Here is a 26,830-nt window from a genome sequence, read left to right on the forward strand (position 1 = left end):
CAACTATTTTTTTATTTCTTTAATGTCAGTGTTATCTGTTTACACCACAGTTGTGTTACATGATGTGGATGTGCAGTTATATATATCGTGTTACATTTGTGTGGATTATGGACATTTTTTTTTACTACTTTTTACTTTAAGTTCTAACTTAAAGATGCAGAGAGTCAAAGTCAAAGGTTCATGGTTACTTTCTGTTTCCGATGATGTCACTTCTCGCTTGTAAATGTGATTTTTAAACTTTAATATGTCCTACTTATACCCTATAATGATAATATTTATTTTCTGTGTTAGTTTAAAGTGAACGAATGCTGCTAAATCTTCTGTGTTATGTGTATGTCTGTCCCTGACACAAAAATGAGTCCCTGCAGGTCCTGGTTTGAGGACCCCTGCAGCCTGGCGGTGAGAGCAGGAACAGCAGGCAGAGGCAGCGCCATATTGCTCCTGGTTGAGCACAGACTCAGGAGGAGGAGGAGGAGGAGAAAACCTGCAGCTGCCTGTGAGAGACTCTGTCGTGTCGCGAATCGCACCAGTTTCGGTAAGATTTTCTCCGTGTTTTTATGTAAACAGAAATGTTTGTTGTAGCTGAACAAGTCCACAGAAGTTGTTGCTAAAAACACGTGCACACTTTATTTCCCGCGCACTTTGTGTCTGCGCTGCATAAAGGATACAAATCTCACAACAGGTGTCTGTGGGATTATAGTGAGTGAAGCACATCGTATTGCAGCCGCACTAGCTCTCTCTCTCTCTCACACACACAGACCTTCAGTTTCTCCAATTTTATTATTGTTATTTATTGTTTTACAGTTGTAAATGTTTGCTCTCCTGAGGTGTAAATGTGTACTTTCTTGTTTGCTGTGCTTTGGTTGTTTCCCCCCTTTGGTTTTGTGGTGTGTGAGCCTACAGTAAGTGACACAGATAAACGAGATTATATTCTGTGGAGATTATCAAGGTTAACGTTTACAGTGTAACAGCGTCAGTTGTCTTCACTGATGGTCACCTGTGTTACAATGTTGTTTTGTGTTTCTAACAACAAACGCGGTTGTGTGTCATTTTTGTCTCCACTCCACTGTGAACTGGGGTGTTGGTTTGTGTGCAAATGAATGCGTCAAAATAAAAAAAAATAAAAAAAGAAGCGTAAAACAGAGCAGGGTGTGGACTATTAACTTTAACACAGCCTGTGGGTGAGGCAGACTGAGCTGAGTGAGGACCATACTTAACCTGCCTGACGCTTACGTGAGTCAAACGCATCAAATTAGAATCCAAGTCAAGGACTTCCGGTTGAAGATTTCAGAATAAAGCGCATACAGGAGCGTGTGAAAAGTGATGACTTTGCAAGACAATTTTTACATAGAAGGAACTGTTTAAATAACTGAAAATTTGATCCGTATAGGGCTGCAACAATTATTGGATTAATTAGGGATGGGACAATACCACTTTTTTTGTGTGTGATACTGATATCATAAACTCAAGTATTTATCGTTACTGATATTAGTGTCTTGAGCCATTTCAAACACATAATCCTCCAACTGTGTGACAAATATTGTTGTGATAAACAGCCCAAACCTGACTCAACTAAAATGCTTTTGCAGATTTTTATTAAAATTTTACTGTGCGTGCATAGTGAAGCATGCAACATATAAGATTTTTGGAATTCCTGTAATCTTTTGTCGCATGTTTCGCTATGCACACAAATTGTTAAATACAGTAAGCAAAAGCAATTTAGTGGAGTTGTGTTTGGGTTGTTTATTTCTTCTTTTTGAGAGAATAATATTGGAAGAAGTATGCCTGTGAAATAACTCAGCACAAATGTGTTCTTAACAGCTTCAAAGTTCATAAATGGTCTAAAATGACTGTATCGGATTAGTATCCACATTGATAGATACACAAGTTTGTGATATCGATATTGGACACAAAAAAGTGGTATGATTAATCATCAACTATTTTGTCGGTTTGAATTTTTCAATAATTAAAAGTTTTCTCTTTTTTTAGCTTCTTAAATGATGATATTTTCTGCGGATGTTTGCTCCATGTAACAAATAAATCATTATAAAAGTGAATCACTTCGGTTCGTGGACCAAACAAGAAATGTGTGCTTTTACTCTGAATGCGAGGCAGATGTGTTTCCGGTGCCGTCGTGTCACCCTGCTGACAGCTTGACGGAAGTGTCGGTGATTCATCGTGATTCAGGAGTGTCGAGCTGCTCTCGCCGGGTTTAAGTAACACTCAAGTGGCTCAAACTCGTTTCTCCTCTTTTCTCTGCTTCCAGACAGACACGGTGAGAAAGGAGCTCAGCCGCATAAACACACGCCTCTTGTGAAGAAAACCCGACAGCTCCTCGCACAAGAGCCACGAACAGGACAGAAAAATGCCAAAAGCGGTAAGAAAGCGTTTGATTTATTTCACATTTTCACTCTCTGCTTGTTGTATCACCCACTCACTCACTCACTCTCACATGTGTGAAACAGCGTTTCACAAATTTTCTCACAAAAATGTTCTCACAAAAATATAATTAAGTGACTTTGACTGATTTGAGCGTGACCTAAAGATTATATTTATTTTGTGTGAAAATCTGCCCGTAGTTAATTCAAAATTCAAGCTAACATGTAATTCTCATTTCATTTAACATATTTCAGTTTTTCTAATTTGGTGGAAAAAATAATCTTGAATCCCTTGTTAATTAGATTTTTGAACTTAATTCGAACTTTCCTACACAGTATTCTTATTTAACACGGTTTCTGTTAAAGGGTCATTCCATTCAAATCACATGCTCATCTTATATCCCAGAGGCGTGTCCTATGTACATCATCCTATGACAGAGTTGTGAGACTTTAATTCTTGGAAAAACACACACACAGATAAGCAGTGATTCATTTATAGTGTGTTTACATTGTAGGAGGTGGACATGGTCACACGATCCATACTGTTGTTTGAATTTTTCTGTGTTTGTTCACATTCTTGAAGAAGACCACCTCTCGTTGATCCTGTTGCTAAACGGAGACATATTAAATCTGTGTCAAACACTATTGATGCCGTTTATGGCAAAAAAACTAAAGAAAAGCTGGTGAAGTTGCAGAGTCCTGACTCACATTGCCCCACCCTGACTGCTACGTACAATTTAGCTGCACTTGTTACGCACGTTCCCCCCGCAGCTCGGTGTTTGGAAACTTCTCGTAGGCGGTCTATAATGGTGTATGTATATTGTACAGCATGAAGGGAAAAAGTGATGAGAAATGAGTAAAACACACATTTCCAGACATGATTGAAACACAGATGAAGGATGAGCTGCCGCTGAAAAGAGCGGCGTGTTGTGATGACAATGACGTAAGCCCGGTCAGCAGCAGCATCATATAAAGTGTGTTGTGGGTTTGTTTAGAATGGCTTCTGTGTTGTCATGAGCGTTGCTGTGGAAATGACTGGAAATGTCTGTCTGATAGCAGCTGCCCTGTTGCCACCATACAACCTTTTTTTTTTTTTCTTTTAAGACTCTAATATTCAACGGATTTTATTTTCTCATGTATATCAAGAAGTTCAGACTCTCTCCCCAGCCTTCTCTGTCCAATGTCACCTAAACAACGGGAAGCTTTAATCAACTGTGAACTCCAAGGTTTTATCATTGAGATATGCAAATAAATGAGGGGTCATATCACAACTTCAGAGCAATAAAACGTTAAAACAGTTTGAAGTGTGTCAGTAGCCAGAAACATTACAAGTAGTAGGAAAGGAAATAATTGATGATTGATGAAAATAATGAATATATTTCCAACACGAGTTTAAATCCCTTCTGCTGTCTTTTATTGCCACGTACTAGCATTTTACTGCAAATAAACGCAATACATATCTTCATCTCACTTTCTAAATATCGATGGTTTAATTTCAACTTGCTTATGATTACGGTGTAATTCCTAAATTTTCACATTTACTGCCAATGCCGCATCCAAAGGGATAAGACAGGCTTTCCGTAGTCACTGTCATCGTAAAAATGTACAAAATAAAAAAAGTAGAATTATCATAAAACGAGGCATCGTTTCAGGAAATGTCTTCAATCCACACAAAACACCCAAAATGATTCTAAATGCCGTAAAACATGTGCCAGGCACATATGTGGCGCTGTAGTGCCACTACACCAAAACCAGAGAAGAAGTGAGTTATGAGTTAGTGAGAAACCGAGACAGAGTGAAGAAAGCCAGCGTGACTGAGGAAAGAAAATAAAAGTTATCATAAAGCGAAGAGATCCAACAATCTCCACCAGAAGATGATGACGGAAGTAGCGTGTTGGTTATCTACACAAAAAATGCAAGGGTGGCATTTTGAGAATTTCCCATTCAGGGCTCCCAAACGCCCTTTCTGTGTGGATGAAATGTATTTATGATAAAAAACCTTGGCATATTCACCAACACTTCTTTTGGATGTGATTGTAACTCATTATCCTCATGCCACATCATCATCTTCACTCCTGACATGTCCTTCTAAACAAAATGGTCAGTGTCGTATCACCACAGTTGTTTTTATTTGAAATAAGTAACACTCAATCAAAGGATAAAATTGTGAACTTGCCTGAGGTTTCATTCTGATTGACACAGCAACCTTTTAACGCAGTTTGACCCATTACAGATCAGAAACCTGGCGTGATATCAAACATTCCATTGTGGTGCGTTTGGTAAAGAGGAACTGGTTTTATTTCAAAGCGCCAAGACGATCGGTGCTGGCAGGGAGGTTGGATGAGATCAGACGTGCAGTGAAGGCTCCTGCACTCGAGCGTCTCTGACTCATGTTTCACATAATATCATCTGAGTGACACATTGTCAGCAGGAAACGATGGTTATCCTCGGCTCTCCCAGAATCCTGTTTCCTCGCGGTCACGGTGCCATGACACAAACCATACAGTACAAGGTGTGGTCACAATCAACATGTATGGGTGTTTTCCCTTTTCATGTCTAATTCTATTGTTGGTATTTGGTTCTTTAAATAATTAATACCTCCCGTCATGTTTGGAACACCCTCTCTCGTCCTGATTGATGGAATCCCCAAATGGTCACCATTGGGGGGGAAACTACTCTCAACAATCGGCACTTTCTAAAGCCTTGATGAAAGCCACAGTGGGTTTTTCCGTCACCATCCTTCCATCCACTGCTCTACATTCAGATAGTCGCAGTCATTTATGGCTATATTGCCCTCTGTTGTGTCCCCACGGCAACTCTCTTTGTAAAAGACTGTGTTACAGGCGAGCAAACTATGCAGGGGGGTTAAATATTGATTGGTGTTCTCTGAAGAATGCGGTGTAGCCTATTCACTCTTTAACTACTGAGTCGACGAACACCTCATTCCTCTAACGTGACACAGAGCGGCACTTTAAACCTCGCTGTTGTAAAAGCTGTAGGGCAGCTTTGCAGTGACATGTTTGCGGGTCTTGGTGAATGGCTTGATCGATTTAATTTTGCAGAACATTTCCAATTCCTGTCAATGAATCATCTCATCTCAGTTAATGTGCTAGTAAAATGAATGTCTTGTAAAACATTTTTCAGACAAAGAAGTTATTTCAAGAAGCAACCTTTGACCTTGGGCAAATTATTTGTCACTATTTTGGACAATTCAACAAAACATTAAGGCAGTTGCTGGCATAGTTGGACACTTTTTGTCAATTTAAAGAGAGGGATTCCGTATTAATGGAATATTTATTATAAAATTAAGCAAATGAAGAAAACAAAAGAAAACACAGAAGGCTGTAATGATCACGTTTTGTTTGGAATACAGTGAACTAGTTTGTCTAGTTTGTTGACTGTTTGTGTGTGTTTGTGTGTGTGTGTGTGTCTATAGCAAACATGTAGGTGTAGTCCCACTGAGTTAGCTTAGCTTGAGCTACTTTTGGACACTGCCATGCTAACTGTTGCTTTATTCTAAGCTAACACCATCAATCTAGTCAAATTCTCAGCGAGAAAGATAATAAGTGTATTCCCGTAAAATATTGAACTGTCACTTTTAATATATCGCTCTAAAGAGAACAATATAGCTCTTTTTATTAAAGTGTGGTCATATGTGGTATTGATAATTGAATGATCAACACTGACCAGGCTGACACTTTGGACTTTGTTGCGGGAGAGTGAGTGGTTTACAAGCTTCACTTTCCAGCAGCGAAATGAATCATGGAACATAGGGGCGGGAATCACAGGGTCCTCTGATACCAATAATACAATTTATTGTATTATTGGTAGTGCCTTCATTTGTGCCTTCATTTGTTAATAAAAATACCAATATCTGCGCTGGCATATAGATTTTTGTATGGCACAAGCATGTATCTGTCTCCCAGGCCAGCCCACAAAAATGGTAACATGCATGGTGGCGGTTGCGGCGGTGGTAGCGCGCTCTTCAAAGTCACTGCCGATGACGTGTCAATACCTCATCCAGCCACACTTCTAAAAAACTACCATCAATACCATGCACAATGTTGATCGTAATGATGACATTAATCTAGTTGTTTTTCCTCCGAGTTGCCTTGGTTACCATTCAGTTTGTGTTGCTGCTGCTGTTTCTTGGTTGCCACGGCTTTGTACCTCGTCGGAGTCTTTGAAAAACATCTGTATGTGTCACTAATATGGGCTAGATTTGCGAGCCAGTGCTTAATATTATTGGGCTGCTCACTACAGTAATTACCTGTTTAGCAGGGTTTTATATGGTTCAGATGAACGCCTGCACTTTACTCTGAATCTGCTCATTGTGGAACTCTGGGTCGTTGCCGAGTGTATTTTTAGCTTATGTGTCATGTTTTCTTTACCTCTGTGAATGGCCTCAGTTTATTGTGAGTTACTGCTGGAGGACTTCTTTTTGAGATCGGATATCACTCACTCACTCTGTGGTTTCTGTTTGCAGTTCTGCTCCACACATTCACATGTTCCATTCGGTGCCTAGGTGTTTCTGTAGCTGCTATAAATAAAGTGAAGTTTGAAGAAAACCCTGAAGTGTCAGAGCTGCTGTTGATGCACAATAATCATTTTACGCAGAGGATGTGGCTTCCTTGACGAGGTTTTGATCTATTCTGTTGCTGCTGTTTCTTTGGGTTGTTTTTGAGAATCTGACCCCTCGAGGATGCAAATGATGATAGCAAGGGGCTGCTGGGGCTGAGGCTGCAGCTGAAAGGGGAGCTTTGTTTTGCTGTGTAAAGTAAATGCAGTGTTCCTACTTTCTCCCCCTCCTGCTGCCTCTGCTTTCTAGATGTGTCTTGAAGCTGGTACAAGCTGCTCTGCCGGGCGTTTAATTCCAAGAGTTTTAAATTGTGTGCACATGTGGCCAAAATACAACCTCCCTGGGGGCTCTGAGTGCGACATCAGTTTAATTTTCATCCGTTTAAAAAGTTTGCCATTATATAGCTGAAGTTTTTAATCCCATGGAGCATCCTTTAATATCCACTGTCTAGACAACTGTCTTCTAATGTCCTGGAACGTGCCTTGGCGAGGTGGTTTCCAGTCAATGCTGTGATAGGATTTGCCTTCCCTGCAGGATTGAAGTTAGTCACTGAGTTGTTCGGCCTGCGTAGCTTACTATCTTCACAGAAGTCGATGGTGCTCTGACTCACCAGACGTCCCTTTAGCAGTGGGCGTCATTGAGATTTTTTTTCAGCGCCGCTCACAATGGGCTGGAGTTGAAAGATGTCACTGGCGTGTTATGTTGGCGAGCTTTCTCTCTCCCCACTGTGTCCACTAACCTCTTTGTGTCATTTTCACTGGGCTGTAATAAGTTCAGTCAATACTTGGGAGAGTCTTTGTCTTCTCATAAACCCCGCAAATACCAGAGACATCTGACATTATACGCACAGGAAAGCACTTCAGTGTGTGCGCTACCTCAAAGCAGTTATTGTAAATATTGTGTGCGTTGTTGTCGCTGTGAGGCCTTTGTGCGAATTTCAGATGCCACCTACAATACAGAATATTGTTTCTGCATATTATGGGACACAACTGACCTTTGTGTCGTGCGCCAGTCATTTGTTTATTTGTAATCACTGGGGTGGATCTCTGTAAGTGGACACAACATTTTCTGTCCATGTTTCAGGTTCCAGTGAGGCTGGCTGCCTCTTTGTATGTGCAGGTCATTCTTATCAATCATTAAACAGGAATACAACATTTGCCTTTTTCCTGTGAATGGGAGCTTCCTCATGTAGTCCAGAATAACACGTGTGATATTTCTAGCCAGCCCGTAAATATGGTGTTGGATATAAATGTTTTATTACAGGGCAGTGAAGGGTATTGTCCTATCATATGTTTCACATTTTGAAATCTACTCATTCAGCCGGTCTGTCTCTAAGAAAGCAGAGATAAACACTGCACACTGTGTATTTACTCTGCAAACACACACACTCACACTCACACATCAAAGCAGCGCTCTGTAGTACCTCGTATTGGTCGTCCCTGTTGCTCTGACTCGGCTTCTGAACTCCTTTTTTCCCTCATGTTTTTCCACAGGTCAATGTTCGCGTCACCACCATGGACGCTGAGCTGGAGTTTGCCATCCAGCCCAGCACCACCGGCAAACAGCTGTTTGACCAGGTACAGTGACAGTCCCATCAACACATGAGTGCAAATATGGTATCACATTTATTTTAGCGGAGCGTTTTGAAATCAAATCTTTAGAATTGAGTTTATACACAGGAGGAGGAGGAGATCGGTACAAATCAAATTATGCAATTGCAGGAAGATTATGGTCATAAAACTAATGATATATAATGTGTTAATCAATGAGTTTCCAGGTTAGTGTTCTTTTAGTTAAATCATATAATGTGCCAATAAGTCATTACTACAAACTACTGACAACCTGCCACAGCCTTTTTTTTTTTACCATGATGCATGTTACCTGAAGTAACAGGTGACTGCCCTCATGATCGCCTCTTCAGAGCTCCTTCCATTCACGACACCCAGGCCTGAAAATGTATTTCCTGCAGATGAGATTAGAGGAGCTTTTGGCCTCAAGAGTCCTTCTCAGTCTCTTTCTCTGTCTCTCAAATCACAGTCTGCGGTTCCTCTAATTTTGTCACCAAATTAGAGGAAATAGTCGCCACACGTTCATGAAGAAGTGGAATGTCTTAGAAACATCAAACAACCTAAAACGCAGATTACTGATGGTCTGTTTTACTTTCATATATCTGCCCCCATGTTTGTGCTACATGCAAATGATACTGCCTTTAGCATCGATAATGTGAAATTTAGATTTTGGCCCTCTTCACCTCTGCTACATGGCCTCGATGGTGACTTTTGAGGATGAGAAGTGTCCAGCGTTTACACACTTACCTTTTTAACGGTTTTGAGAACACCATCCAGTCGAGTGTTCATATATATGCATACATTTACAGTATATCTGCGGGATTCTGACATGTTAATGGTTTCTTGTGGTGAATACTGTCAGCCTAACATAGACAAGAACCAATGGAACATTTATTGAACAAATGATAAATGGAATTAGTGATTTATTATGATTTTGTTGTACAATCCCCGAGGAAGTTACAGTGAGGTGTGGCCACAAAAATACATTTTTTTTCTTTTGTGGTTGTTCCTCTGTCTCTTCCTTTTCAGGAAATATCAATAATTTGACATGTTTATTACAAGTGATCCCCTTGTCTTTTGTAGTGTCTCACACCATTTTCTTGTTAAATGTAGCTTTGTCTTCTAATGCAGATTTGTTTTGTCATTTATTTGTAAATGAACACTGCTTACATTTGACCTCAGATTAATTGTCCCTTACTCTTTCTTGAGATGTGTATTGAATTTTTAATTTAGTTTATTATTGTTTGCTCATTTTAGTATATTAAGTTGTGTAATAACTAGAATTATGCCACGTGAGATTTTATTATTAACCTATGCACTTCCCCGCTGAACTGCTCACTTAGGCTATTGTTTTTTTTTGAGTAAAGTTCTATTTTAACTTGCTCTCTTCCTCTTTGTCAATGCTGTTGCACCTAAAATTCAAATGTAGATGACATGTCATTAGCGTGAGCTCTCTTGAGGCTGTATGGCAGCACAGGGGGGAGGAAAGGCATTGTTTTAGCCACTTCCTGCATAACTCGTTTTTCAATAGCAAGTGTAGCCGCCTGTGTGTGTTGTGGCTGCACGTCTGGGGATTCTTATTGTGAGTGGCACTGTGTGGGGAACATTTTGGTTCCAAACACAAAGAAAACATTTGAATGCAGTCACGTTGAGCGTGACTACATGAAATGGTTTAAGACCCAACTGAGTTTGTTATAAATGATGTGATTTTTTTTTATTTTATGTCAGTGCTCTATGTTTTCTGGTTTAACTTGTGGTTTCGTCAGAGAAAGAGAAAGCCACTCACCTTTGACATCGTTCCATTTATAGCTGTTGGTAAATATTGGTGCCTACTTGTTAGAATGGCTCTCTCAGTGAGATGTGCCCCAGATCATCACCCACTCCCTGTGTCAGACAGCTCGCTGCTCTACTGTGGTGCAAAAAATGTTTTATTTATTTATTCGAAATTGGGAAACAGTCTGTTTCGCTTGATGGCTTATCTGAGCAGTCTGCTACAGATGAATTATTCTGGGAGTTGCTGCTCGTTGACGTGTCCCTGAACTCAGCGAGAGGCCTGATTCAGTTTGAAACTGTTGCCTCAGCTGCAAACGTCTGCATATTAGTCACAGTGTGTTCGACAGGTTCTGTGGAAATGCTGAGTAACAAAAGTGAGCTCACTCTCAGAGTGAATGTGAGCTCTGGTGTGGCCCGTGTGGTCAGTGCTGATCATAGCCTTAGTCCCCGTCATGCCGCTCTTAAAGAGAGACGCCTGCCACTCCCCTACACACCCACATGCAGTTTCACCTCCATGTGACTGTGTGCTGCTGCTCTTTTCATTTTGCCTTGAGGTGCAATAAAAAAAAAAAAAATAATATGTATATAAGAGCCATCACAGTTTACAATAGATGTGCTGGCTGTTTATTTCAGACGGCAGTGTTTGCCTTGTACATACACTGCAAATATTTTGTTGTGTGGCTTGACATGGCGTGCGTTCACTTTCATCTTTTCAGCTTTTTGACAAATTATTTCGTTTGGTTAAAAGCTGGAGTGGGATTAATTTTAAACACGCGTCAAAAACACGGCAGCGTTTACAAAATCAGTTAATCACTGTGTCTTGAACTGAATCCAAGTCTGACAGGTGCTAGGAGCAAAATAAATGAAACAAGTTCTCTTAGACACCCAACCCACATGTGGGGAAGAAAAAAACAAAAAAAAAACTGCAAACAACTGGAAATTTGGACACAACTGACATTTCCAAAATGCTTCTACATGTTATTCTGCAATAATAAACCAGAATGCACTGTCTTTGTAACAGTCTCTTTGCTGTTTCCCTTCAGTCATAATGAATGTGTGGTCTGACAGTAATAGACCACTGGCCGCCTCAAAACACAATCTTTCATCTTTGTGCTGGTAGTTCCCTATTTGGGGCCCGTCAGGGCGAGCCCCTCCCTTCCCCTTTCTAAGCTGCTGGAGGACTTAATTCGTCATTCAGCTCGGAGGATGCAGTGAGTAATGCCGTTTCAGACCAGTGGCATTCCTCTGGCTCACCACACGGCCCGAGATCCCCAAAACTCAGACTACAAACTTTCCCTCTCTGACAGATGACTGTGAGAAGACGAGGCTGCAGACCTTTAGCTCCATGAGCCGGTGAACATGGGACCTGTCGAGATTTGAACCTGACTGCAAAGCTCTCTCTGCGTTATCGTGTTTTTTTAGTTATTGCCAGTGTTAAATAGACGTGTGCTTCGGCTTATAATGGCTCATAAAAAGATTTGTGTGGTTCTATCTTCATGTGAATTCAGTTAGGACACTACTTAATAATAATGATCACCTGATAACATTTCCTGGGTATTTGTATTGTTAAAAATTGTACTGGAAAAACCTAGTAAAACTCCTCGTCATCTTACTGAGAAGAAATATCTGAGATGTTGAAAGCTCTCAAAGTGCGCTGGAGTAAAACGGCAGCCCATTAAAAAGTCATGGCAGCCTGTCAAACCAGCTGCTGTGATGTCACTGTACTGAACCTGTGTTCCCAGATTCAGATTTAAACCTCCTCTAATTAACTGTATCATTTTCCGTGTCTCTATTGGCAGGTTAAAGATACAGTGTGCACACCGTTTTGCTGCAGGTAGATTATCTATTACTCAACCGAAGTAAAAGACACTGAAGGTTTGGTAAGGTTTCCCCCGAGAAAATGTTTGTTTCTGAGGCAGTACCAAGACTCTCCACAGAAGCTTATCCCCCTGAGAGAAACGCTTCAGGTATCTAGCACTTTTTCTCTGCCTCTCGACCCTGCAGACCCCGACGCAGGACCATCATGAAAGGGGCTGATTGTTTTCAGGGGCCTTATAAGTTTCGTTGTTGGTGAGATGCAGCCTGAAGTTCTCTCTCATTACAGGCCCCATTCGAGTGGTTGTTGATGTTGCTGTAAATGCAATCCACCCGATGAAAGCCATTCATCTTTACTCCCACTGGTCAGGCTACCCTTTTATTTTGTGTCGGCCACCAAGACCGAGAGGTAGATTTTAATTTGAACCTTTTGTGGGAGATAGACAGTGGGGATGGGCTTGACCAGAGTGCCAGCGTGGTGACTTGAGGTTTTTTCAGACATCTTAACACCTCACCTGGTGACTGGGTGGGGAGTTAAGCAGGGGTGCATTCAAATAGGGTCGGACGCATATGCACATACTCTCGAAAAATCATGACTTCCTACATGGTGCTGTAGGAAAATAACTCTGCCTCTCTGAAGGCCATAAAGAGACTCTGGTCGTTGAGGTTTCTCTCAGAAGCCAGTGGAAAATGGCAGCTCCTCCTGCAGCACAAGTGATTATTCCAGATCTCAGACTGGGTTTTCACTTTCTTCTTCAGTTACACAGGCAAAGTTAGTTTGAAATGGTCTTAAAATTGCTGATCTAGAGACATTTTTCCAAGCCTGGCCATGCACTGTTTCCAGTGCGGTGGAAATTAAAACTGTGTGCATAATCTGCCTTTTCGATGTTCATCATAATAATAATGATAATGATAATGATGAGTTGTGGCTGTCGCTGTTTTGCCAGAGAGAAAGTGGTCTTGTATGCCGGACCAGACTCTCTCACTCCCTTCTCACTGCAGGCTGCCAGCGTGCCCTCCTCTGATACTGTATTACTTTTCTCACGGGTGAAACAATGAGGAGAGTTTGTTCAAGACTTGTTTGCAACACAGAGCGATAAATGTTTCTGTAAAGTAATGTAACAGAATGTTACAGGACAGTTCTCGGAATTTGTCCAGAATGAAATGTGCTGATGTAGAGTAGTTACAGAAGTAATCAATTTTCTTATTCCAGTGTGATAGAAAAACAAGTTTAACTGGGTCTGTGTTTCAGTGACAAACTAAAACAAGCAACATCAAGACCCTTATAAGACCTATTTCACTAGCTGCTTGATTTTATATTAGCATAGCAATATATGTACATACTGCTTGTCTTCCGGGTACTTTGAGAATAGACTTTCTAAAAAAGGTACACAAGAATGTATGGATATAAGAATTGCATTCTAAATAATTCACTTACAAAAAGAGACCCTAATATCGGGCTTAAATGAGTGAAATAGTGTTCGATCTGAAGCCTTCGTCAGAAAGTCCAAACAAGTTACTCATTTACCAAAATATCAATAAGCAGATTCATCCACAATGAAAACAATTGTTAGTTGCAGCCGTAGACTGTAATCTCAAGACATACACTTATCTATTGAGATAAGTCCATTGTCTATAGCTGCAGAGAACAAACATGGAACATTTTAAATATACTGTCTTTATCCTGGTTGATCAAATGCATACCTCAGGCCTGGGAGCGTGTAATACGATGAGGGTTGCCCACCGGATTAACCTGGTACCCGAGAATGTCGCCTTAAGGTTAGATTGTTGCCAGCATCGGTCACAAAGCCTTCAAAGGCCTTTTTTTCCCCTCCGCATACTCATTATTTTTAAGGCATAGAGGTGTAGTGTCATTTAATATCAGTTATATCATCAGCTCATAATCTGTTTTCTTGGAGGAGTTGGTTCTTTTAGAAAATGTAGCCATAACACAGTAAAACGAGACATTTAAGACTTTCCCTTTTTTTCTGTGCAGGTGGTGAAAACCGTTGGCTTACGTGAGATCTGGTACTTCGGACTACAGTATATGGATGGCAAAGGTTACTACACTTGGTTGAAACTGGACAAAAAGGTAAGATCTGGCTGAAATCGCGCACACTCTACTTAATTACGCGTCTTAGTATCTATTAGGCACTTATACGCACTTATATGTATATTCTATTATCCTTTGCTTATATTCTTTTATTTGCTGGTTGGAGTAGTCACCGGCTGAGGAATTTTCTTAGATATGTTCTAAAACAAGTTTGTTTTTGGTCATTTTTTTATCATTGCACTTCAGGTAGCAAACTGACATAAATGAATCCAAACTATATCTATATAGTATATAACTACTTCCCACTACCAGCTTTTGCAACACTTCTTCTTTGGGAGTACACTGAGGTCACAGGGAAGGAATGCGTTCTTTCATAAGGACGATGCAATCAGAACTGTTTGCCCCTCGGTCAATCAGTAGCCACCATATTGCACCATGTATGTATGTACTGTATGTACGTTTCCGCTTGACATGGCTCCTACTTTTGAATCTCAGTTCTGGTTTCTGTTTGTGTTGGGGGGTTCAAACACCACATAGAAGTCAATTATTTGACTTGATCAGTGCGACCTCTTTTTGAACCATAACTGCTTCTGCTCTCCGGGTTTTCTTTAAGTAAACATTTACCTGCACTTCATTGCCTGCTTGTCCTTGGCTACTCGTGTAAAAATATGTAAAAAAAAATAATATATTCTGACGAATGAAGTCATGCGTGCAATTTAGCGAAATCACCGCTCCTGCAGCTGCTGTGTAGTCTGCACTAATAATCTCTCAGAGGGGAGTTTCAGTAATTTTACTCACCAGAGTCTTCTTACAGCTTTTGTTTAAGTTGTACAAAGCCTGCTGTGTATTTACAGCAATCTGCGAGGAAAAATTGCAAGGCACAACAACCAAAAAAAGATATAATCTTCGTTTTTCGACTTGTGTATATTGGAAAGAAAATACATTTGCCTTAAATGACTAATATTGCAGAATTAACCACAGACTAACATGTTTATAGTAATAGACAAAGATCACGCAGTTAGCTGTGCAGTGTGTGCTGACACCGTGCTGCAGCTTATCAGCACAAAGCTCACAAAACTGGAATATTCACAGTCACATAGCAGTTTCCCTATGACTAGTAGCAGTAGAAATGAGGAAAAACAGGCACATTGTGTAAGCACATACTGAGATTTATAATATAAATAATAATAATAATAATAATAAACGTATCCAAGAAATTGCGTGCGTTTGATGCACCGACAACCACCACAGTATATACTGTCACTGTGTAATGTGCTGATGGTGATTCTTTTGTTCACAGATTATTTTGTTTTTTCACTTGTGATGCTATTTTACTGCCTTTATTTGATAGGGACAGATGCAGTATAGGCACACAATGGTGACCTCCAAAAGCAAGGCTCTTTCTATAGCTACAAAAAGTATTTATAGTAAAGTAGTTAAACATTTTTACCAAAAAATGTATGGGTAGTGTATTCAATATTTGCCTGTAAATCTTCCCAAATGTTAAACACTGGACCTTTAATTGTGTTTTAATGTATCTCCAGGTGTCATCACAGGACGTGAAGAAAGAGAACCCGCTTCAGTTCAAGTTTCGGTCCAAGTTTTTCCCAGAGGACGTGTCGGAGGAGCTGATCCAGGACATCACCCAGAAGCTCTTCTTCCTGCAGGTGAAGGAGAGCATCCTCAGTGACGAGGTCTACTGCCCGCCAGAGACGGCCGTACTGCTGGCCTCCTACTCTGTTCAGGCCAAGTTTGGAGACTACGACAAAGAAGTTCACCGGCCAGGATATCTGGTTTCTGAACGCATGCTCCCACACAGGTACCGGAGAGATTATCAAATGTCGCTCAACTTCAATCTAGATCAAAAGGGAAGGTTTCTTGTTAGACGCCTGAAATCAGTGGGTTTGGCACAGGTAGGACTGAATCATTTTGGTCAAATATCCAAGACATATTGCGACTGTGTTTTAAGTTGATATTCACTATGGCACATATTTAAAACAAAAAAAATACATTTTTGAATAAAAAGAAGCAAACAGTGACTACACAGAGTACACTGGATGTGCCCCCAGTGGCTGGGATCAATTTTAGTCCCATGAACCCGATCAATGGGGAGCAGTTGGGATTGGGTACTTTGCACAGAGGTACCCCAGCCCTTGACCGGCAACCCTCAGGTTACAAACCAACCTTCCACTAGGCCATGGGCTGCCCCAGTATAACTGCACTCATATACTGTACACGTTAAAATTTAAAAAGGCAGAGAGCGACGGTTGCACCACAGCAGTCCAGAGAGAGTTTAGCCTCAGTCATGTCACATGTTATAAATACATGGTAATAATAGAAATAATGATAAAAGTCTGCAATTACTTCACAAAGGTGACTTTATGTGTATGTATCTACAGGTTATTGCACAGGTTCAAACCATGTCAGTCTTGATTTTCCAGTGTACAGCTCAGTTGCCGCTGTCGCACCCCATTCTACCTTTCCTTCTACTGTAGTGCAAGACAAGTAAAGAAAATACCAAACTAGTGCAGAAAAGGATAACATTGCACCTCGGGGAAATCACCACTTTACATCTGCACAATGCACCGACAGGGAAATAGATTCCGTAATGTTACTTGTCACACGCAAGCGGCAACAATAATAGATGCTCTTTCTCTCTAGAGTCCTGGAGCAGCACAAGTTATCCAGAGAACAGTGGGAGGAGAGGATCCAGGTGTGGCACGAGGAGCATGGTGGCATGCTGAAGTAAGTTTCACCCCAAAGCACATTTGACCACACATATATATTTATAAGCAGTAGTTGGTTCGCTTGATCGTGTCCTTAATTGTTTGACATCTGTTGCAGGGAGGACGCCATGCTGGAGTACCTGAAGATCGCCCAGGACCTCGAAATGTACGGAGTCAACTACTTTGATATTAAGAATAAGAAGGGAACAGAGCTGTGGCTGGGAGTGGACGCCCTGGGACTCAACATTTATGAGAAAGACGACAAGTAAGCATTGTACTTTGACCAAATCCCTGAAGTAAACAGCCCTTCTGTCAGCATCTGTTCCGGCTCTTGAGTTCTGCGCGTTGCTGGCGGGCAGTACTGTGACACAGAACTGAACTGGCCCAAGGCATGTCTGCACTTAATCACTGTTCCTGCTTCTCGGCACAGAGTATGACAGAAATATCAGTGAGGGCCAAATGGATAGAGTCCTCTTTGTCTCCAAAGACACAGTTGAACATTGAAACTCAGCAGTTCTGCCTCTTAATCATCCGGTAAAACAAATGATCAAATCTGTTTTTCTTTATCTCATAATGTGGTTTAGGATCTGTGCCCCCTGCTTCAGGAGGACGTCATGGTTTCAAAGCACATACAAGATGCATGGCATTTGCATGACAAATTATTCGCATAAAAATTGTGCCATACAATAGTTTTTTGTCATGGAAGTCCAGTTTTATTTCCCTATAATAAGGGCTTGGCAATTATTCAATCACATCAAACTTTATGTGAAATGTTTCTCTGTTAAACAAAGGTATATTGTTTTGTGTCCATTAAGGATTTTTAAATTAGTGATAAACTTTTTGACCTTATCTTACAGCCCCACCTCGAACTTATTACTAGCTTTTGCTACATCGAGGCTCAGCAACGTTTGCTCCTTTTTTGCATTCATCATTTGTTTTGTTTGTTTGGCCTCATGGTGAATGAGACACCTCCTCTTTGAGACCTGGCAGGGTTTGACCAGCATCCAGCGTAGTCTGGGTCATCATGATTGCCCGTGTTGTTTGGGAGATAATCACCCTGTGTTTGGTGAAATGAGTTTGCAGGTCTCCTGTGGCTGGTTGCCTGGTCTGTGAGGTTACAGGAGTGAAGTACACTGTGTTAAAGGAGCATTCACTTTTCAGTCACTGACCCTGTGCTGGAAAGCCTTTCAGCTGCACTCTGGCTCAGAGCACCTCTTCAGTTTGGAGCTCTTCTCACAGTGAAGTGGCTGTTACAGGCCAACTTCTCTTGAAGCACAGTTTGGTCTTTGTCACAGTGGAAGAAATGAACACAGCTTGATGGTGACAAACTGCACAGCGAGTCATTTGAGGCTTTTAATTAAACCTTTAATGGAAGATGTTTTTTGTTTGACATGAGCATGCGGTTCTTTTCAAATCTAAATTATTTAATTGCTCTTAATTGCTGTTGTGTTGGAGTTCACTCCGTCTCTCATTTTAACCGATTCGTAGCCTCGCTCTGACATGAAACCTCCTGTAAGCGTGAGAAACACATTGTTAGGGAACACACAAAGTTCTTCTGTCCTTGTGTGACTCGGTCTTTTTATGTGCTCCATGGGATCAGCTTAAAAAAAGGGCCTCTCCTCCACTGTGCCCTCTGCTGTAACCATGACTACGCTAACTGGTTTTTCAAGCTGTGCAGCACTTAAGAATGTGAGGCTAACCTACAACACTGTCTCCAATGAGAACAGGCTGCCCACAATGCATTAGTGCAGCTAAAGCTTCGCCAATGCGCAGTCTGGTGCTGGTTTAACTCCTTATTCTCCTCCTTCCTATAGGTAAACAACCGTAGTCAAAGGTCACACTTCACCTATTTAAATGTTGGATACGCATCAAAAAGTGTGAATTACCACAAATCTTTGCCTTCAACAATCCACTGAACAATTCGTATTATATTTCTAAATAATATATTTCTCACCCTGACTCAAACATTTAGTAGAGTAATAGTTTAGTACACTGACCTCAAAATATTGTGGAGATAATGTAAGTAGTCATTAGTTAAATTAACCCTAACCCAACCGATGGATTTGAGACTGTTAAATGGGTTAAACAAGTAATTTGCCATGTCATGTTAATAACTAATGAAATCAATGATATAATCAGTGAAAATACCATTTAATTTTATGATTTATATTACATTTAAGTGGCAAGTTGAGTATTTGAGTTATTTAGCCAGATTGCAACAGAACCTGAAATATTCCTATTTTCACTAAATGTAACAGGAACAACAGTGAATTCCTTTTGACATTAATCATGAATGAAGTGCAGCTTAATAAAGATGACTGACAGAAATATACAATCCCTAAGATAAACATTCACATAGTTCTCTCAATTCCACAAGCGTGTGTCAGGGTCGGTAAGTGAGTGAAATTCCAGTCAGGCAGCGCAGTTTCACAGTGAGCGAGTTTCGCTGCGAGGTGGAGAGCTGCCTTTCTAGATTACAACACTATGAGCTGGTCCATGTTTGCGGCACCACTTTGTATTGTGTTGAATGGAATTGGCTTCCGTTCAGTCTGTTTGGCACAACAGAGCGGGGAGCCACACCCCAGAATAGTCCCTCATACAGTGGATCTATAGAAATCCCTGTTCACTCAGTTGGAGAGAAGGTTACTCTCTGCTTTTTCTGATTAGGGACTTATTATGTTGACTTAAAACCATCTACCAACTAATACTTACTTGATTGTTCATTAATTTGCCTCATTTGTTCTTAATTTAATCCTTTAATTTGAAAATACCATTTATAATTGTTTTGACTCATTAACAGTCCAACAATTTGACGTTTTTTTTGTCAAAGAAAAAGCAGCAGATCCCCTCCATTAAAAAGCTAAATCCAAACTTTTTTTCAAGCAATTGATTCAATTTATTATCAAAATAAAGATACTTGATCTGTCATTTGATTCGTGGCCTTATTGTTGGTGCTCTAATTAGAAATATTAACAATGAAAATGAGCTTACAGCTAACTGTGAAACTACTGTGTTATACTACTAACTATAGATAACAATAAACTAGATTTGAATAGAACCTTTCATGTTTATTTTGTTGCTTTACATCACTGTGTATTAGTAAGAACATAAAACAGGGAAGTGGCTTCATTTAAAAAAAAAAAAAAGACTTAAAGAATTTGGTTTACTGTGAAGATTTCTGAAGATTCACCTCAGTATGTTTATTTTTTAACTGTCTAACCTAACTGTTGATCATTTATACCTGTAGTGTCTGATGACGTAAACATGCTACAGTTGGTATAATGTGCCCTGTTTTACTCGTTTAACAAAATCAAATGTAATGACACCCAGAATTCTCAGAATGAATCTGTTTTTTTTTCCTTTGTAGCATGATTTCCTTCTTCTTCTTTTCCTCCCAGTGTCACAGTATTAACGTTCATGTTCGTCTGTGTGCGACCTCCTCAGATTGACGCCAAAGATCGGCTTCCCCTGGAGTGAGATCAGAAACATTTCCTTCAACGATAAGAAATTCATCATCAAGCCCATTGACAAGAAATCGCCTGTGAGTAACGACAGCAGCGCATCAGAAATTGCAGAGATTACCAAAGAAGTTCTTGTTCCCCTTTAGGTGGTATTCAGATTTTCAGCAGTTTTGGTTGCAGTTTTAAGCTCTGTGCGTTAAGAAACCATGAACCGTCATATCCTAAGTCTGATCAAGCACTCGAAACAACCAAGGCTACTTTCCAATAGTGCTGTGAGACAAAAATTTGGTTTTCTTGATGTCATTAGTCTGACTAAAATCAAACCAGTCTTAGTTGGACTAACATACCTTGATAATGTGATTCATAGTCCGATTACTCCTGCATGTATACGCTTATAATTGCAATACTGTTGCCGGAAATCATACAGCAGTCATACAGCACGATCCATCTCACCGTCCATCTTGTTTGTTTATCTGTGACGTAAGGAAACTGATTCAGTGCACACTAGCTTGCAGAGAGATAGAGCGCCACCTACAGAGGTGAATAATAAATCAATTTTCTCCTCCGCATGTATACTCGGGCTCGGCAAGTTGTCCTATTGCCTTCTAGTCTTAGTCGGACTACGGCCTGTATCTGCAAACCAGGAGATTCTCTCTCTGCCCTCGTTCTGATTGCTCGCGTTTCTTTTCCGTCTTTCAGGACTTTGTGTTTTATGCCCCAAGACTGCGCATAAACAAGCGCATCCTGCAGCTGTGCATGGGCAACCACGAGCTGTACATGCGTCGCCGCAAGCCGGACACGATCGAGGTGCAGCAGATGAAGGCTCAGGCCAGAGAGGAGAAGCAGCAGAAACAGATGGAGAGGTACGTAGAAATCTGCTCAACACACATTTGTACCAGTCATTTGGCACATTTTGAGTTTCAGAATCAGACGGGTGATTTAATTTTGCTCAATTTAAAGTTATTTGAGTCAAAATATAATTTAAATATGCCATAAAATAATATATAAATGTCAAAAGCAATAACACACATTTATCTATTATCTTATGTGTATTGTTTTCGTATACGGTTTCTAATACACACTGACGTAAACTTTTATTTTACAGCAGTTTAGGCTGCTACTGGAGATTTTATTCATTATCTCTTAGTTTGCAGATTATTTTGTATATAAATTTGTCCAAAATCCAAACAGATTAATTTATTTGTAAATTAAATGATAATAAAAATCAAATCCAATTTTATGTTTCACAACATACTTAATAATACATAATACTGTAATATACATAATATTGTAAGGTCTTTCTGGTCTATATGTAGAGACTCCACATATAGACCTTTTTTTTTCTTCAGCTCAAGCTTTTATTTCCTCAATTCTGCCGTCATTTAGAGGAAAACACTTAATAGTGTTTGATCAACATTCTCTAATGAAACAGCCATAAAACTCCCTATACTGCCTGACCTGCAGCATGTTTGTGTTTCTTTTAAACACACACCTTTTATGATTGAGCCCCAGCAGAGCATTTATCTGAAACTGACAGTTTTCTGCCAGTGGTAGTCATCACTCATTCATCATTCTCAGCTTAGAGATATTTCCCCTTGAAGCTGCTCTACATGTGAAGTGGAACGTCCATTCATCGGGTTACAAAACAACATTCCTGTTCAAGTATGGGAAATGTACTTCCTGAATTGCCTGAACTGAAAGTGAATGGATGTTGACCCTGGTCTCTCAGCGACAGCTGTCGGGCCCACTGTCTGTCCTCTACAGCTGTTCAAACATGGTGATGTAACTGTGGTGAGCAGACGACACAGTAAATACCAGAGGGAGAACCATTAGATCACCAGGTCTCCACTGAAAGAGTTATAGTTCTCACACACACACACACACACACACACACACACACACACACACACACACACACACACACACACACACACACACACACACACACACACACACACACACACACACACACACAGTAGCTCTCAGTGGTCAGTGTCCAAACAAAGGAACAAGGCAGTCTCTGATTAAACCTCAACCTGCAACAATCTGACCAAAGCCTCAAAATCAGTTCAGGAAACAATTGAATCATTTCAAGATTAAAAAGTTGTTTCATTACATTACATTACATTACATTACATTACATTACATTACATTACATTACATTACATTACATTACATGTCATTTAGCAGACGCTTTTATCCAAAGCGACTTACAATGGAATCAAGTACAATTAGCCAGGGGTGGAATCGAACTTGCGACCATGATGTCTTTGGTACACAAGGTAGGGTCTTAACCACTGAGCCACTCCACCCCAGCACCCCAGTTTCAGCTACTAAGTAACAGTGAAAGCAGCAGTGACAAACAGAATTTTGTGGGTTTTCCCCCTTGATTTATAAGAATTAATAACAAGTCTTCTGGGAGTTTTTCAGTAAATGAGTCGTCTTTGTGCAAAGCTTGGACTCTGGGGATCTGAGAGAAAGAGCAGATCAAAATGTCAAAGACTTGTCATATATGCTTCGTTAACTGGCAGAATTATTTGAATATTGGGTAATTTCATGATAAAGACGCAGACTGAGTGGGGAAAAATAAGCAAACAACTATTTTTTGTATGTGTGGTGAATACAAGGTAAAGATAATTCTCATCTGTGATCTTTAAATGAATTAATCCATAATGAATGCAACCATAATATGTTGGTGGTTTCTAGCAGCTGTTGCCATGACGCCCTTTACTGGCTCTCGTAAAAGCTGATGGTCATTAAAGGTCACTGGTACAACTTTTAATCACGAGGCCTCACCTGCAAATCATTAAAAAATGCAGAATACTAGTCTGCGGCTGTGACTATTGTTTTCACCAGTGACTGTACGTCATGTAGTGTGTGTCCGCTCGCTTTGTCGGCTCATGGCGGCTGTGTCTTATCTGCAGGGCCCAGCTGGAGAACGAGAAGAAGAAAAGAGAGGCCATCGAGCAAGAGAAGGAGCAGATGGAGCGAGAGAAGCAGGATCTGATGATGAGGCTCTACCAGTTTGAGGAGAAGACCAAGAGGGCAGAGAAAGGTGAGGTGGGGGCGGCGAGGGGATGGGAGGAGGCACAAAGGGACCTGGTTCATCCATCACTTGCTCTAAATTACAAAGTGTGTGTGTGCAAATAATTACAATAGAGAAATGATGTGGGTATATGATTTCTTGGCTAACAGGTTATGTTTGCAGAGTTCTTGAAAACACTTCATTTATTGCCGTTAGGGGTTAACTGATGGTGGATTTAGATGTGTGCTCAATTTAATTTTACTGCCATTTCTGTAAACCAGCAAAAGAAATCTCCCATGACCCATCTTTCCGTCTGGAAATGCCAAATGCTAAATTATAAATGGTTGGATAATAATTAGGTTAATCGAGAATTGATATGGGTTACATTTTTTTGCTAAAAAAAAGGCTAATGCTGCAGTTTGCAGCAGCATGTGTCTCACATATCGCTCACTCCGTCTGTGTTTTTTTTAGATCTGCAGGACCAGCGCCAAAGAGCCTCCATGCTGGAGCATGAACGAAGGAGGGCCGAGGAGGAAGCCGCTCGCCTGGAGGCGGAGCGTCAGGCCGCCCTGCTGGCTAAAGAGGAGCTCGCCCGCCAAGCCGAAGACCAGAAGAAGAGTCAGGAGCAGCTGGTTAGTGTCGTAATGTCACAGTGCATTCATTTAGAAACTGAAAACTAGACTTCCTCTCTGACAGTATCCTCAATTGTTTGTCTTGCTCCACCAGTAACTTTTATTATGATAACCTTTGAAGATTAAAAAAAAGAAAAGTCTATTCTCTACTGTAGCTCCAGATAAAACCATCCAGGCGAGTAGCATCACGCCCCTTTACTTCAGACTTGCATCCTCCCCACCCCCACCCAGACCACCCACTAGAAAGCTGTGTTTCTTTGACAGTGGCAGTCAATGCCCAGCACTGTTCCTCTCACACAGACACCTGCTGCGACACCTTTTATACTTCAACCCCTGCTAAGAAGCTTGTGTGGTGGATTAATGTCGACTGACTGTGACTGACAAAAGTTTTTATCAGAGTTTAAAATGTTGGAGGCAAACAAACAGCGCCTCAGCGGGGAGCAGTTGTCTCGCTGCAAACCTTTTCTCTTTCACATGTCTTTACGACGCACGCTCGCAGTGAACAGCTACGGCGTTTAACACCGAGTTCAGTTTGGTGAAATAAAAGCTGTTCACATTGTTGTGGCGGTCAGGAAGAATGCACCACAACACCCAGAGTCTGGTTACATTTCATCCACAGACCGAGCTCAAAGAATTGACCTCTTTTTTTTTCATATTCACATTATTGTGCTTTGCATGGTCGAGAAAATATAAGTTGAGAATGCTTTTGGAGCTAAAATCGCTGTGCTATCAAATGTCTTATGTTTTAAAATCATGACCAAAATGGGCCACAATAAATTCTACTGGAAACTTATTTCCAAGTCACGATCTTGAATGACATTTAACAGCAAATAATTGCTTTCACGGTAGAACCTCTAGCTACTATTAGAGCATAAATTTGAATATTTACATTGGACTTCAGGGAAGTGTGGCGAGGTTCTTCAGAAAGATATCAGGAAGTGTTCACACACCTCAGTCTCACTTGAAGCTTTTTGCACTTCCTCTTAACGTGTTGATACATGTTTTTGAGTAAATGAGATCATTCGCTGGTGGACGCAATAAATAAACGTAGCGACTTTCTAGGCTTGGTGTATTTACATAAACAAGACATTGGACTGCACAAGTCAAATCTTGTTATAATTGTATCTACCTTTTTGTCTTGTGTCAGGCGGCAGAGTTGGCAGAGCACACAGCCAAGATCTCCCTGCTGGAGGAGGCCAGGAGAAGCAAGGAGAATGAGGCCAACCAATGGCAGCTCAAGGTGAGCGCTTTAACTGTAAAAAATACCACCCCATAATAATACTGTGGGTGCTTGGGAAACTAATGAAGTCAGAAACATTTTTTCTACCACACCTCAGTCCTTTCTTGTGTCACTTTTCCCACCAGGCCCAAGAAGCTCAGGATGACCTGGTGAAGACTAAAGAGGAGCTGCACATGGTGATGACAGCGCCTCCACCACCCCCTCCTCCCCCCGTGTACGACCACATGGACTACAACAGCGACAGCGAGGAGAACGTCAGCACGCACAGCGCCGACCTCCACATCGAAGGCATCAACGACCACCGCATGGAGGAAGATCGCCTGACCGAGGCCGAGAAGAACGAGCGTGTCCAGAAACAGCTGCGGGTGAGCTGTGCGCTGTATTACTGTCCACCATTTTATTGAAGGTTCAAATTATAACAGTGTCTAGAATAAGTACATTTGACCTAGGGCCAACTATCCAATCTTGTACAAAAAGACACATTTAGTCAATCTATATTGTTTGAAAAGTAACAAAAATTTGCCGCCAACTGTTTCTAGTGTCTTAAAACGTCTTCAGTCTGAGACAAAATCCCACATATGTCTGTTAATCGTCAATTCTAGTCACAGAATCTCTTCTAAATCAGTTTGTATTTTAGTAAATGCTGTCAGAAAATCCTTTATTTATGATTTTTCAAATCATCTGCTGGGGTTAAATACCAGGCCAGTTATTTTTTAAATAAACAACAAAGACAATAGCTTATGGCACTAAATTCCTTACAGCAGCTAATGCTGCTCAATTTGTGTGTAGGCAAAAGAAGAAATGGAAAAAAAAAAAGAAGCTTCATCTGGATGTTGAAAGATTTAAAAGTTATTTCAAAGTGAATAAAACCAACCTTTAATCCGAGTTTCACTAGACACCCAGCAAAAAGGACAAAAATGTGCACGTCCATTGCTCTTGTTTGTGGACGTCTTTGTTTAAATTCACGTCTGTGTTCATGCGACAGACACTTGAACAGCCCGTTGGTTTTATACACTACAGTATATACAGTTGTTCCTTCATGTAGTGGAAAAATACTCTATTCTCTCCTGACAATTCCACTATTTTCAGAAGAAACTATGTTTTTTGATGACTATAAAGAATGGTGGCAGTGCTCAAGTCTGGTTTGTTTTGTATAAGCAGTAGTGTTGTTTGTCTTGTCTTCTTATTTCATGCCGTGTCTCCTTCTCTGCCCTCAGGCGCTGACCTCAGAGCTGGCTCAGGCGCGTGATGAGTCCAAGAATACCCAGAATGACCTTCTTCACTCTGAGAACGTCCGGGCCGGCCGCGACAAATACAAAACCCTGCGACAGATCCGACAGGGCAACACCAAGCAGAGGATCGACGAGTTTGAGGCCTTATAAGAAGCCCCCGGCCCTCAGCTACGCACCCCTTTCTGAACGGTTGCCTATATCTCGCTCTCCTGTTGGCTGGCCTTTTACACACACACACACACACCACACACACACACACACACACACACACACACACACACACACACACCCCACACACACACACACACACACACACACACACTTACCTGGATCACCATAAGCACAGCA

The 26,830-nt window shown here is 40.9% G+C and overlaps 1 protein-coding gene across 1 annotated transcript; it reads left to right on the forward strand.

The window, feature by feature from the left end:
* The first annotated feature begins 55 nt into the window (after positions 1-55).
* ezrb (ezrin b) lies at positions 56-26,695 on the forward strand. The gene is made up of 14 exons (XM_044048591.1): positions 56-535; positions 2,267-2,377; positions 8,451-8,534; positions 14,110-14,205; positions 15,711-15,985; positions 16,828-16,911; positions 17,011-17,157; positions 20,337-20,433; positions 21,053-21,216; positions 23,278-23,408; positions 23,850-24,010; positions 25,158-25,250; positions 25,376-25,615; positions 26,468-26,695. Exons 2-14 carry the CDS (start codon positions 2,366-2,368, stop codon positions 26,630-26,632), a joined length of 1,749 nt encoding a protein of 582 aa, XP_043904526.1. The 5' UTR covers positions 56-535; positions 2,267-2,365; the 3' UTR covers positions 26,633-26,695.
* The last annotated feature ends 135 nt before the right edge of the window (positions 26,696-26,830 follow it).

This window comes from Solea senegalensis, linkage group LG17 (genome assembly GCF_019176455.1).
Source record: "Solea senegalensis isolate Sse05_10M linkage group LG17, IFAPA_SoseM_1, whole genome shotgun sequence".
Lineage (NCBI taxonomy): Eukaryota > Metazoa > Chordata > Actinopteri > Pleuronectiformes > Soleidae > Solea > Solea senegalensis.

Coding starts and splice junctions, on each gene's coding strand:
- ezrb (XM_044048591.1), top strand. Junction 16,912..17,010: donor GAGCATGGTGGCATGCTGAA/GTAAGTTTCACC, acceptor CATCTGTTGCAG/GGAGGACGCCATGCTGGAGT. Junction 20,434..21,052: donor CCATTGACAAGAAATCGCCT/GTGAGTAACGAC, acceptor TCCGTCTTTCAG/GACTTTGTGTTTTATGCCCC.